The sequence below is a fragment of the Myotis myotis genome, unplaced genomic scaffold (assembly GCF_014108235.1).
Source record: "Myotis myotis isolate mMyoMyo1 unplaced genomic scaffold, mMyoMyo1.p scaffold_m19_p_17, whole genome shotgun sequence".
Taxonomy (NCBI): domain Eukaryota; kingdom Metazoa; phylum Chordata; class Mammalia; order Chiroptera; family Vespertilionidae; genus Myotis; species Myotis myotis.
In genome coordinates, this window is record NW_023416321.1 from 14,928,186 (window position 1) to 14,943,217 (window position 15,032).

General features: G+C 40.7%; 1 protein-coding gene across 9 annotated transcripts in view; it reads left to right on the forward strand.

Annotated features, from left to right (window-relative positions):
- The window catches only part of BRCA1 (BRCA1 DNA repair associated), a 56,535-nt gene that overhangs the window by 1,122 nt on the left and 40,381 nt on the right, over positions 1-15,032 (forward strand). For 4 of the 9 annotated variants that reach the window (XR_004972761.1, XM_036339652.1, XM_036339658.1 and 1 more), the window contains exons 2-3: positions 7,439-7,492; positions 14,160-14,237. Coding sequence is in view for 8 of the 9 variants with exons in the window: in XM_036339652.1 (XP_036195545.1) it covers positions 7,439-7,492; positions 14,160-14,237 (132 nt within the window). In the remaining variant the exon portion in view is untranslated. Of the gene's footprint in view, positions 1-989; positions 1,089-4,173; positions 4,260-7,438; positions 7,493-10,619; positions 10,723-12,915; positions 13,058-14,159; positions 14,238-15,032 lie in introns of those variants that run through there. The other 5 variants (XM_036339653.1, XM_036339659.1, XM_036339656.1 and 2 more) reach the window with 4 other exon arrangements.

Below are 15,032 nucleotides of genomic sequence, written 5' to 3' on the forward strand. Positions count from 1 at the left end.
TGGCAGGCGCTAGCGGGAGCGTGGAACCCGGGACGCCTAAGAAGTTGCATATGGCATAGTCGCGGGGAGGGGTGCACTTTGTGGGTCGCGCGGTGGGGGAGGCACCGAGAATAAGGAAGGGGTGTGTCCGAAGGGGAATCCAGATGATAGGAGCTGGAATGTGTTTTGAGGGCGCCACTATAATGTGAAAGAGGAGTTGGTATAAGTGAGAAGGGGACCCTGATGAAGAAAGAATAGGGGCAGAAATGTGCCTGGGAAGAGGAGGAGACAGGATTTTGTGGGAGGGAGAGCCCTTACGAACTGTATCCAGATACGTTTCCGAGAAGAGACTAGACACTAGAGGAAAGTGGAGGGGCATTACTAACCACAGAGGCTGCCGGCATTGGGGGTGCCCGAGGCTCCTGAGATGGGTGCAAGCCAGTGGAAGACACTGGGGAAGGACAGGGGTGGGGAGCCTTGGTTGGTGTTGTTTTGTTTGTGTTGATTATGGTTTTATGCAAGAAAAAGAAAGCAGCCAGGATGATTGGAGAAATGTGAGGCTACCGCCACTCATCCAGTCCCCCCACTGTGGCTTTCCCTTGCTTGGAGAAAGGAAGAGACCAAAGGGAAGTGGAAGGAAATGGTTGGAGGCTATATGTGAAAAAATAAAGAATTTAAAGTGACCTGAATTACAATGAAAAACTTAGAATGTTAAAAAATAAAGCTTTTGTTATTAGTTTTATGGTTGGCATAATTCTAAACTGCTCCCATCTTAAATTTCTCCTACTTAAAAACCAGAGGCCTGGTGGTGCATCAGTGGGGGCCCTCGTCTGGCCTGCGGGGATCAGGCGGAAACCAGATCTCTGACATCCCGGGGAGGGGTCCGGGATGGCGAGAGGGTGCAGGCCAGGCCGAGGGACCCCATCCGTGCATGAATTCGTGCACAGGGCCTCTAGTATATAGACAGATGCGCATATAGACAAATAACCACATTTGTTTATGTGTTAAAGTTCATTGTAACAGGGAGAGATGGATTTATGTGCGGATCGAGTTGAAGAAGTACAAAATGTCCTTAATGCTATGCAGAAAATCTTAGAGTGTCCAATCTGGTAAGTCAACAGAATTTATTAATTTGAGATTTTTCCTTATATGAGTATATCCTATGCAAATGAATAGAATTGACCTTACATAGTAAGGAGGAAAAATTATACTGTCTGTTAAGATTAGGCTGTTAGCCTGGTCGTTGTGGCTCAGTGGTTGAGCATTGACCTATGAACCCTGAGGTCACGGTTCGATTCACAGTCAGGGCACATGCCTGCATTGTGGGCTCGATCCCGTGTGGGGCGTGCAGGAGGCAGCTGATCAATGATTCTCTCTCACCATTGATGTTTCTATCTCTCTGCCTCTCCCTTCCTCTCTGAAATCAATACAAATATATTTTAAAAATAAATAAATAAATAAATAAATAAATAAATAAATTGGAAAGCTGCACTTATTACTCCTTACCTTGAACAAAGGAGAGTAAATTTAAGTAAAATGTCTCTTGTGCTTCATGAAAGTTATTTCTCATATTTGGAGTCAAATAAATAAGATTAAAGAAAATGCAAGTTGTGTTTTCAGAGAAATACAAGATTTATAAGTAACCCTTATAAGTAACCCTTCTCTCCCTTGCCCTTCAACATTTCAGCCAAACAAAAACAAGAGCTAACTGAGATTTACAGCCTAATTTATGTAACATAAGAGCCAAAGAAGCAGGAAATGGCAATTGGGGGAAAATTGCTTTTGAAAAGTCATAAAACTCATAATTACAAAGAGTGATTAAAAAGTCCTCAATAGTCCTAACCGGTTTGGCTCAGTGGATAGAGCGTCGGCCTGCGGACTGAAGGGCCCCGGGTTCGATTCCGGTCAAGGGCATGTACCTTGGTTGTGGGCATATCCCCAGTAGGGGGTGTGCAGGAAGCAGCTGATAGATGTTTCTCTCTCATCGATGTTTCTAACTCTCTATTCCTCTCCCTTCTTCTCTGTAAAAAATCAATAAAATATATTAAAAAAAAAAGTCCTCAATAGTGTGGCATTTGGGTCCATTTATTTTATATTTCCACAGAAAATTAAACCAGCAATTAAAAAACCTCAGATACATAAAAATTAAAGATATAAGATGAGAAAGTTAATGCTTAATTTTCATTTTGGTCAAATACTGTATATTTTACAGCTGATATATTTTTTAAATATGTTTTCTATTAGAAATACACAGGTTTTTAAACTAAAATTGTGCAGCCTAGTCATTGCTTAACTCATTTAAATGGAAAGTTCTAGGATGGGAATCATATCTACTTCACTTTTTTTCTTTACAGTGCCCAGAACAGTTTGCTGTTATGTCTCAATAGTTTGACTGGAAACAGTGTTACTTATGGTAGCTGTAAAGTAGGTTTCTAGCTTTTTTTAGGTCTCGAGAGCTAAAATTCCTTCTTTTGGTCTCTAAGTCACTTTTGGCATTTATTTCTGATAATTGGTAGTTCTTTCTAACTTTTTACATATGACTATTTAAATTTCTTGACTTTCAAAAGAGTTTTTAAAATGTGTATCCTGGTGGGTGGTTTTTATTTTTGGAACCTAATCTAGCTTCTTCTTCTAATCACATATCTGTTTTGGAACTCAAAATGTAGGCATGTAGTTAGGCCTAAAATATTGACTGGTTTAAAAAGTGTTTTAATATTTGAGCACTTTTTTTAAAAAACTCTCACCTTAGGATATTTTTTTCATTAATTTTAGGAGCAAGGGGGAGGGAGGGAGGGAGGGAGGGAGAGAGAGAGAGAGAGAGAGAGAGAGAGAGAGAGAGAGAGAGAGAGAGAGAGAAAAACATCGATTGGTTGTTGTCAGAGCACGCAGCAGGAGCCCTGGTGCTCTGAGTGGCTTTGAGTCCATGTATTCTTCTAAATTCTTCCATTTGACTATGCCAGGGCTGGCTCTTCTTCAAACCCTGCCCACTGTATTAACTGTTAGGAACTTAGCCCAAGTTCCTCCTTTATCCTCTGCTCACTAGTAACAGGCTTTGGGTCCGAGCCCCTCTGCCTGGGGGTGGACCTCCTAGGACGCCGGGTCTCAGTCGGAGAAGCCGTGAGAGGTTGTGGGTAAATAAGAATGAGTCTTTATTGCTGAAGCCCATGGCCATATGGCCATCAGACAAGAACAGTTCTCACAGCAAAGTCCATACAGGCATGTAGCCGGACACTGGCTAGTGAACATAAATCTTTCCCATAAAGCAGTATCAGTCTCTGTACCCACACAGCTGTTATCTGAGCAGCCACATGCTGCCTCCTAGACTCACCACCTCACATCGTAGCAGTATCTCAGCTCTCCGACTCAGCGGCTCTCTCTAGCAGACTTCTTCACACACCTCATCCTGGCTGCTCTCTCTCCATACTCCAGCAGACTTCTTCTCACTCCCGCCTTAGCTGACTAGACTGGTCAGTAACCTACTTTTATAGTATTTAGATAAAGAAGACTTCTTGCCAATAGTTACACCGATCATATCGGCTACTGAAGGGCACAGTGTACCATGTGTCCTTATACCCGCTCATGGTATCTTGGCCTGATTAGGATTCCCAGGCTCAGAGTCCTTAAACATCCTATTTAGGCTCATGCCCAGAGCAGCCTTTGGCCATTCTGGTGTACTGATAACAATGCCTCTGTGCTCTCATCGGCCTGGCGTGGTTCCCACTTTTGTCTTCTGTATGTGCCCTGCCTGGGGGTCAAACCCACAACCTAGGTATGTGCCCTGACCAGGAATCTAACCCACAACCTTTTTGGTGTATGGGATAACACTCAACCCACTGAGCTACCCGGCCAGGCTCTAGACACTTTCATAGTAAACATTTACTATCATCAGGACCTAGAAGAGGACATGTTAATTTTTGTCTTTTCATTCCTATTCCCTCTTCAAGTTTTTCCTTCAACATTTACTACCTTTTTCCATATTGGAGTTTTTATCCTTCAGAGTTTGTTTAGAGTATGTTTGTATAGTTTGGCTTATAATTACTATACTGAAATATAATTATTTCAGAATTAAGTTAGTGGTGAGAAGGAAAGCCATCTGGTGTAGCTAAATCCACTTTCTTTTACTGAGAATGTTTTTGATATCTAGCTTATCCGAGGAATAGTGATTTGGAAACAAATCAGAGTTCTTTTTTTTCCAGGTTGTTGTTGCTTTAAATCACATTCAGTCTCAATAATACTACTAACATTACACAAGTCATCTCAGGTTGGAAACATTTTCCCAGGTAGCTTTTAATTTTATTCTCACAATAGCTTGAAGAGACTGGTAGAGTGGGTGACAGTTTCCTTACAGGAAACTGAGGTTCAGTCAGGTAGGGTGCTTGGCCTAAAGAGATCTGGTAGTAGAATCTCAGCCTTCTGACTTAATGTGGTATTTTTCTTTTCTTCCCCTGTGCTGCATCAGAAACCCCATGATTATAAGAGTTATGTTACCAAACTCTTGACAATCAGGCTATTTTGACACTTTCCGCTTCATTTATCAAAACTTCTATTCTTTTTTTCTTTTTTCTTTTTTTTATAATTTTTTAAAATATATTTTATCGATTTTTTAAAGAGAGGAAGGGAGAGGGATAGAAAGTCAGAAACATCGATGAGAGAGAAACATCAATAGCCGCCTCCTGCACACCTCCTACTGGAGATGTGCCCACAACCAAGGTACATGCCCTTGACCAGAATTGAACCTGGGACCTTTCAGTCCGCAGGCCGACGCTCTATTCACTGAGCCAAACCGGTCAGGGCCATTTTTTCATTTTTACTTTTAATTTCCAGGACCGTTCTTTGAATGCTGTTTTCCTTTTTTCCCCCAGAAGGGTCATGTTTACTGATTGCCTTCTCCCTGCATTATCACTGTTTCCTATAAATTCCTTTTTTCTGTAAGTTTCTTCTGGTGTTTTTATTTTTATTATTTATTTTTGGTGCTCCGACCAGGAATCAAACCTGGTATCCTTTAGTCCATAGGCTGATGCCCTGTCCACTGAGCTAACCCAGCCAGGGCTTTTTTTTTTTTTAATGTTTATTGATTTCAGAGATAAGAGGAGAGAGAGAGTAGAAACATCAATGATAAGAGAGAATCATCATTCTGCTGCCTCCAGCACACCTCCTACTGGGGATCAAGCCCACAACCTGGGCATGTTCCCTGATCAGGAATTGAACCCTGACCTCCTGGTTCATAGGTCAACATTCAACCACTGAGCCACACCACCCTGGCTCCATTGATTTATATAGAGTGGAAGGGAGGGAGCGGGAGAGAAACACATCAGTGTGAGAGAGAGACATCAATTGTGGGTCGGTGCTCTAACCACTGTGAACACCAACCAGGGCCCTTCTCAAATCCTATATAATAAAAGTGTAATATGCTAAGTGTCCGACCAGTTCTGTGACATGCACTGACCACCAGGGGGAAGACGCTCAGACCAGTAAGCTAGCTTGTTGGTGGGATCCAGCAGATTGGGACTGGGCCAGAGGGCCAGAGGGCCAGACACGCCCTGGAGCCCTGCTGCGGTTCCTCCCTGGCCGGTCCGCCAACCTCCCGCAGTCCCTCCCCGGCCGGCCAGCTCCAATTGGCCCCAATCGGGGCCGGCCAGCCAACCTCCTGCGGTCTTTCCCTGGCCAACCAGCCAACCTCCTGTGGTCCCTCCCTGGCTGGCTCCTGTCAGTGCCCACTGGGACTGGGCAAGATTGCCCAGATCGGCCTTGATCACCGGCCAGGCTGAGGGACCCCACCTGTGCACAAATTCGTGCACTGGGCCTCTAGTTTTTAATATTTGTCTAAGTTTATTTTCTTTTCTTTAGTTAGCTTATTACATTGTTTTTACAAAGTAATCACAAAGCCAACATCATGTACCTTTTGAAGTGATGTAATAGAAGTACACAGTCCCTAAAAGTGTTCTTGCCAAAAAATTGTTTTTGCCAAAAAATGGAACCTGAATTTGATCGAGCCTGTAGAGACTAGAGGAACATACTAAACTACACAACATAGGGTTACAATCAGCAAAATCCAGAATGTGGGAAATTCTACAGGTCAAATGACCTAGTTTTTTTTTAAAATATATTTTATTGATTTTTTACAGAGAGGAAGGGAGAGGGATAGAGAGTTAGAAACATCAATGAGAGAGAAACATCGATCAGCCGCCTCCTGCACACCCCTCACTGGGGATGTGCCCGCAACCAAGGTACATGCCCCTGACCGGAATCGAACCTGGGACCCTTCATTCCACAGGCTGACGCTCCATCCACTGAGCCAAACCGGTTTCGACTAAATGACCTAGTTTTTTAAATAAGTAATGGGGGTGGGGAGAGAAGAAGGGAAAATCTATAGAATAAAAGAGACTTGAGACATACCAGAAACAATGTGTGGATCTTGTTTGAATCCTGATTTACACAGATTTAATTATTAAACTTTTATGAGACAGGAAAATTACAACATTAATTATATAGTAGGTGATATTAAGGAAATTATTTTTTAGGAGTAGTAATGGTTTCATGGTTGTACTAAAAAAGTCTTTCTCTTGCCGAAACCGGTTTGGCTCAGTGGATAGAGCGTCGGCCTGCGGACTGAAAGGTCCCAGGTTCGATTCCGGTCAAGGGCATGTACCTGGGTTGCGGGCACATCCCCAGTAGGAGATGTGCAGGAGGCAGCTGATTGATGTTTCTCTCTCATCGATGTTTCTAACTCTCTATCTCTCTCCCTTACTCTCTGTGAGAAATCAATAAAATATATTAAAAAAAAAAAAAAAAGTCTTTCTCTTTTGAAAATATGTTTCAAAATATTTATAGATGAAATTATATGATGGCTGAGATTTATTTTCAGATAATCTGGGCTTTGGGTGGGTATCAGCCATGGACAAAAATACTATTGGCTGTGAGTTGGTAATTGTTGAAACTGGGTGGTACATGGAGGTTATTTTACTATTTATTTGTGCACTAGTAAATGCTTGAAATTTTCCATATGAAGAAATTAAAAAGGTCATCACATGCAAAAAAGAACTGCTGTCAGGGAATCTGAAAGAAATACAAGAAGCTTTTGTCTTTGTGGAGCTGAAAGTCTAGTTGAGATACAGGATATGCACCCACTGATAGCTCTAAAAGCGTATCAGTGAAACCTAATTGATATGAAGTAATATCAACTAATCTTTTAAGTGCTATAGGTCATGTAGAATATTGAAAAAAGTACTGTGTATTCTGTTTTGATGTCTGAAAGCTCAGTGAGAATAAGGATCATATTCTCTGCTGTATTTTTGGCTCCTGGCACAGCAGACATTTAAGCATCTATTGAATGAACTTAAAACCTTACCTTGGCTTAGTGATAACCACTTAAAGTTGAACTTCTAAGGATAAATATTTATTTTTAAATAAATTATGGAGCTGCATTTATTTTCTTTGTCTTTTTTCCCTACCCTTCTAGTCTGGAGTTGATCAAAGAGCCTGTTTCTACAAAATGTGACCACATATTTTGCAAGTAAGTTTGAGTGTTTTATGTGGCTTCATTATTACCTTTTGTGCTTATCCTTCGTAACAGAGGAAACACCCAACTTTAAAGAAGCTTTATCTTTAATTAAGTAAGAAAGAAAAACCCAATTCGATTTCATTCCGTCTCAGAGAATACACAGAAAGTCACCATAAGTTGGTTTTAGCCATAGTTCCTGGTAAAATATTGGCATATCTATCTAGTGGGAAATCAACTCACTTTGAACAGCTGTTTGTTTTTTGTGTCCATAGGGAAAGCAGATTGCAAGCAATATTTGGCTAAAATTCATTCATACAATGATTCAAGTTATATTTACATTTTTAAGAATCTTGCCCTTTGAAATGAAAATGCTTCTTTTCTTTTTAATCTTTATTGTTGAAAGTATTACATATGTTCCTCCTTTTCCCCCACATGAAAATGTTTCTTGGTGAAAGAATTCCAGAAAAAGTTTGATAGGTAATTTGGTGGAATGAGGGGTTTTTTTCCTTTCCCTGATGTTAAGCTATGATTGAGACTTTTCCTGAATGCCAACTAATTTGTTTTTAAGTATTTTTTTCTTTTTCAATTGACAAAGCATGTCCATTATAATGAGTTTAACTAGCACAAAAGGTTATATGATGCAAAGTATGTTTCCCTCCTAACCTCAAATCCCTGCCTTCCTCTTCCCTTTCCAGAAACAACTACAGTGATCAATTTCTTTATATCTTCTTGGGAATTTTTAAATTTTAAGAATTTTTAACTTGGGATTTGTTGGTTTTCATGAATGTCCTAGAATTATATTCAATTTTAAGTTCAACTGTATTAAAAACTGAGCATTTGCAATTTTGGGGGAAGGCAATAATTTTTATCAAATTCTTAGTATGCTTCCATAACCTAAAAAATGTGAAAAGCATCTGGCATTAAGGATAATGAGGGCTGGCTGGAGCTGAGGGAAACCTGTTCACTTTGGAGGGATATCCTCTGAGCACTAGTCTGCCAGCTGGCTGGCTCCTTCCTCTGTATTTTGGATTCTTCCCATTCATCTGTCCTAACAAGGGTCTACAGCCCATTTCCACTGTCTCTCACCCCTTTCTCATGTCACCACACTGATGTAGATCTCTTCCCAGCGGTTTCCTTCTGATTCCTCAGGCCCTTTTCCTTGTTCAGGTGCCAGGGCAGCACAGCTTTCTCTCTCTGCTTCAGGAATTTTTAGTTTTGTGGCCTCTAGAGGGAAGCGTCTCAAACTATAATATAGGACCAGTTTCTTCATAGATTGATACTTTTGTAAAACAAAATGTAAAAGTCCCAGTATTTAAAAGATTACAGGTAGTATCAACCTTTATTACTTTGAGAGCTTGTGGAAGAAGGAAATTACAGACAGAGGAAATAATATAAGCAAAGGTCTGAAGAGAAGAAAGTAGAGTATGTCCAGAAAAAAGAAACTTAACTTTCCATATTTGTTTAAGGGTTGTGTGAGAAGAGGAAGGAGCCCCTTAAAGGGGAGATGACATTTGCAAGAGGAGGTAGACGGGATTGGAAATGGAAAATGACTGCAAGAGAAAGAAATAGTTATTATTCATAAGTAGTAATGAAGGAAAAGTAGAATAATTCTACAGAAAGACTTTTGAGGTAGAGCAGGAGGAGTTGAGGTAGTTTTAAAAATATATATATTTTTATTGATTTCAGAGAGGAAGGGAAAGGGAGACAGAGATAGAAACATCAATGATGAGAGAGAACCACCAGTTGACCGCCCCCTGCATGGGATCAAGCCCACGACCTGGAGCACATGTCCCGACTAGGAATCGAACCGTGACCCACCCTACCCCCGGTTCACAGGATGTGGCTCAACCACTGAGCCACTGAGGTAGTTTGAGCTCAGTGAAGTTGGAGGTGAAGACATCTGTTGAGATTGAAAGGGTTAAAGTTGGCAACTGGGGGAGAGTGAGAAAAGCTTGCAGCTCTTTATATGGAGAATATGATAAGCAGGAGAAGTAGCCATATTTTTAAGTACTATATTAGAATTAAAAGTATAGTATAATACCCATGTGACAGATCAACTTTTTCATGAAACCTCTTCTGTAATACCTTTATAATCTGAATAATGTCTTGATCTCTATGTCAGAAAACTGGGGAAAATACCCCAAGCATTAATTGTATTTTCTCAGGGTAAACTATAATTGCTATACTAAAAAGTTTTTAAATTATCCTATATAATAAAAGCTTAATATGCAAATTGTCCCCATGGGCGGTCCTTCAACCCCTCGCTATGATGTGCGCTGACCACTAGGGGGCGGCGCGGAACATGGCAGGCATTGGCAATGTGGTGCTGGCAGTGGGTGGCAGTGGAGGTGCTGCCGCCCTGACGGGCCCTGATGACTGCAGTGGGATGGTGGAGCAGGTGAGTGGGCGGTGCCAGGTCAAGGCGGGTGCAAGCAGGGGCCCAATCACCCCACCTATCACCCTGCAGACAGCAACCAGTGGTGGCAATGGGGGACGGGGCCACCGCCTGGCTCCCAGGCTTTGAGGGAGCTGGGCAGGCCCTGGCTGATCGCCCCGCAGGCGGGATGGTGGAGCAGGTGTGGGGGCGTCGCCAGGCCAAGGCAGGGTGCCAGGTGTGGCTGCGGGGCTCATGAGCTGAAGCTGCGAGGCTGGGGGCGCGAGCTGGGGCCCAACCTCCGCAGGGCCCCCCAAGGACCCCACCCGTGCATGAATTTGTGCACCGGGCCTCTAGTAGTTATATATTTACATATTTTTAACCCAATTGTGACCAAAATTTTACCATTTCAATATAAAATATATTAATGAGGTATTTATTTGACATTCTTTTTTGGTATTAAGTTTCGAGAGCCTGTGTTTTTCTATACTTACAGTACATCTTAGTTCAGACTAGCTGCATTACAACTGCTCAGTAGCCATGTGTCCAGTGGCCGCTGTATTGGACAACACAGCTCTAGGAACTTACTACTCAAAGTGGGACTCATGAACTTGCAGTACCCATATCACATGGGAACTTTCTAGAATCTCAGCCCTACTCCAAACGTGCTCAGTCAGGATCTGCATTTTAACAAGATTCTTATACACATTAAAGTCTGGGAAGCAGTGTTCTGGAATGATGACCCTCCTATACACTTATTTGCAGGATAGTAAGAGGGACCAGACCAGGGATGGCTGAAGTCTAAGGATCAGATAGACCAAGTAAGGCAAATCTTGGAGTCAGCTAACTGAGGAAATGCAGATACGTGGTGAGTTCATATTAGGGAGGTTTGATGGCTAGATATATTACATCATAATATCAGGGAACTTTGGAGTCTAGCAATGGCTTGATATGTCAGTGGTCCAGAAGTAGTCAAGAGATGGATATTCTAGCATATACTAGTAGATCAAAAATAGTTTCTCAGGAGTCTAGCAGCAGAAATAAGCAGAAGTTCAAAGTGGTGGTTATAAGGGAAGAAAAATATGGATACAGCCATAGGAGGCTAAGGGGTGAGACTTGTCCCTAGAAGACAAGAGCTTTGACCCATGGGGTTGCAATACCAGGCAAGGAACCTAGGCATACTCGCCCAGATGAAGAGCTTAGGATAGAGTCTTAAATGTTGAAACTAAAGTACAAACTAGAGGTTTGATCAAGAAAACAGAGCCTTATTATAGAAACTGACAAGGTTTAATGGGGCCACCATAAGTGGATGCTAAGCTGTGGGGCCCTCTGGACAATATTGGTCCATAATCTTAGTTCTGTTGACAGGAATCCAGGGCACCCAGTATAATCAAAGGTAGCCAAACGTCAGCCTACTTTCATTTTGCTTAGACTTGGAACTGTTAATTTATTGACTCCTGCCAGGATAGACTTAGACAAGTTAGGTGAGTTTCCATAACATTGTCAAACTCCTCAGGATATAGATGTGCTAAAAAATGAGTACTACTGCATTTGCTTGAAAAAGTATTGCCTTTCCTTAAGCATTTAAAAATCCAAGAAGCCCAAAACTTGTCTCAGATCTTTTTACCAAGCACCTTATGTAGAACATTTATGTCTTTATTTAATTGGTGCATCACATAGATTCCCCAGGACTCTAAAACAGAATCTAATAAATTCTGAGCCCTGAAAGATATGCCTATGTTCTGTTGAACCATCAGTGTTTTCCTTTGTTCAGTCTTTTTAAGTGATGTACAAGTTCATTTCCTCTTTTGAGTTAACGACCTTTATGCATGTGTTCTTTTTCTAGCATAAGGAAAGACTGGAAACCATATTTTGGTTTTTCTACATTTACCTAGTCCCCTGTGTTATTTATGTAATTATTGTACAGGCTACAACACTCGAGCTTAGTTAGCTATTGTGTTCTGCAGTATTCTCTCTGTTCAGGCAATTCCCTCCCTACTCCTACTCAGAATTGTTTAATTGTACCATTTCCCAGTGTAAAGCATTGATGCCTCCTAGAACTATTATGGTAGATTACAAGTAGGATTTACATCTTCTCAAGGAGTGTCCTCTATTCTGTGGCTCTTCAAAGGGTATTTACATACAATACAGGTAGCTTTTTGATATAACTTTTCCATAAACTATAGAGTTATTGCCAGATAAGGCATCTGTATTGGTGATTGTTTCTGCTTTTTGGCTATTACGAGCAATGCTGCTATGTACATATGTGTACAAGTTTAATATGGACTAATGTTTTCATTTCTCCAGGGAAGAAATCTAAGAGTAGAATTGCAGACTCACATGGTAACTCTATGTTTAACATTTTGAGGAGCTGCCAAACCGTATTCCAAAGTGGTTGCATCGGTTTATATTTCCACCAGCAATGAATGAGGGTTTCAGTTTCTTCACATCTTCTCTAATACTTCTTACCTGTCTTTTTTATTTGCACAAGCCATTCTAGAGGGTGTGAAGTGGTATCTCATTGTAGCTTTAATTTGCATTTTCATAATGACTATTGAGCCTCTTTTCATGTGCTTGTTGACTGTTTGAATACCTCCTGTGGAGAAAATGTCTATTCAAATCCTTTGCCTATTTTTTAATTGTGTTATTTCTCTGTTTATTATTGAGTTATAAGAGGGTTTTTTTTTTAATACTAAAAGAATAAAGATTTTTATTAAGCATTGTAAGTTGCATTCAATAGCCTTCAATATACCACACCACAACCCATCTACAGTCAAACCCAATGGCAGCTCATTCTTGCACAATCCATGAGTTAGAGTAAAACTCCCTTCAATTTACTGTAAGATCCTACTCAGGTCTTGCGGGCAGGGATTGGGGAATTACATCTCGTTTCTGATCACTAATGTGTGATGAAGAGCCTCAGGAAAATTATATTAAAAGCAATTAAGAAATGATTCTGATTTCAAAGTACATTGTTTGGAAACATTAACAAAAACATCAAAATAATATAAGTATACCTGCTTCCACTAAATTCTTGATGGGAAAGTTCTCAAGAACAAACAATTTGTTTCCTACTCAGAAGGGGGGAGTGTTAAAGATCAAAGGGGTTTTTTTTGTTTTTCACAGAATTTCATATTTTGCTAATATGAAGGCATAAAACAGCAAGAAAGAAGAGTAATGCATACAGCAGTGAATACACCAGGGTAATGTCGATATTTAAAACAGCTAAATAATTTTGGGGTGTTTTAGAATAAATGCAACAAGTCAATAATCACAAAATTTTAAGGTTAGAGCAAGATCAGTCAATGACTAAACAGAGTTAACATCTTTTATAGAACTACTGCTGATTATTAGCATTTTTATTTTGCAAATGGGCACATACTGGTAAGAATGGAAGAAAGGACAATGACATGCATACTATTAACTACACACTTTAAAAATATGAACCACGCAGAAGTTTAGCTCAAGTAGTAGCACTAATGGTCTACATTCAATTCAAAACCACATAGTTCATTGATGGAATTGTAAGAGTTTTTTGTATATTCTGGATACAGGTCACTTAATGGGTATATATGAGTTGCAAATATTTTCTCCCATTCTGTGGATTGTCCTTTCACTTTCTTCATGGTATTATAGCACAAAAGTTCTTAAGTTTGATGTAGTCCGGTGTATCTAGTTTTTCCTTTGGCTGCTTGTGCTTTTGGTGTTTGTTTGTTTATTTAACCCAAGGTAACAAAGATTTAGTTTGAGTTATTTTGTGTGTGTGTGTGTTGTATGAGGTAGGAGTCTAGCTTCCAATTTTGCATGTGGATATTTAGTTGTCCTGGCACTGTTTGTTGATAAGACTATTCTTTTTCCTGTACTCTCAGTTCTGTTCCATCCATGTATATGTCTGTCCTTATGCCAGTACCACACTGTCTTGATTACTGTAGCTTTGTAGTGAGGTGCTGAGATTTTTCAACTAATTATAATAATTTTACTTGAACTATTTACCATTTGTCTGATTATGCAGAATGAAATAATAATAATGAAATATGTCATATTAACTCTTTAATAAGTTTTAATAGATCCTAACAGTAGGCCATATGTATGTAAGTTTAGTTTTCATAGATCATTGCTTGATAGTTTAGTTTTCTGCTTAGGTAACATCGAAGAACAATTAAAGTCATTGGTTGTAATTCACCTGCCATTAACTTTAAAAGTGTTCTTAATGTTGTGAAATAATTTTTTTCATGGCTATTTGTCCTTTAATATTCTCTCTATAAAAAAGTAATTTTAATTATTCTTGTTCTTTATAATTTGTAGATTTTGTATGCTGAAACTTCTCAACCAGAAGAAAGGGCCGTCACAGTGTCCTTTGTGTAAGAATGATATAACCAAAAGGTATATAATTGGGTAGTGATGGGAGGCTGGAAAAAGTAGAAATTCCTTACTATTATAGCTGTTCCTATCAAACCATTCCTTAGTAGAAAAAATGTATAAAAGGGTGTTTAGCTGACAAAATAAATTATTTTCCTGAAAGTTTTATGGTACCTTATTCAGGTGTTAGCAATTAGCAACATGCATTTTTCTAATGCTTCTGAATGGTGTGAGAACTTGCAGTCTTATCTAAAGCAGGAGTGTACCACCTGCCCCCATTTTCTCCTGATCCTTTTATTTTTCTCTTGTACACTTAATTTCTACTTAATTATTTACACACACACACAATCCTATATAATAAGACTAATATGCAAATAGACCAAGTGGTGGAACAACCGAACAACTGGTCACTATGACATGCGCTGACCACCAGGGGGCGCATGGGGAACATGGCAGGGTGTTGTCTGCGGCAGGATGGTGGAGCGAGGGTGGGTGGGCAGACCAAGGCAGGACGCTGGTCGCTGGGACGCTGGTCGCTGTCATTGGGGTGAACCTGGTGGTTATTGAAAATTCTTTGCTCGCGCGCCACAGTCCCGCCCAGCGCTCACACCTGCTGCCAGCACTGGCCCTGCCTGCATCCGCTGCTGGCGCGGCCCCAATTGCTCAGCACTATTAGCGGGTGCAAGGGGTGGCTGCTAGCCCTGATCGTCTCTCAGGGCTTCTCCATCTCCCCCTGCTCCTGAGGGGCGATTGGGGCCCCAGTCCCTCCGCATGTCAGCAGGTGCAAGCGCCGGCACCGTCAGCATGTGGGAGCAGGGC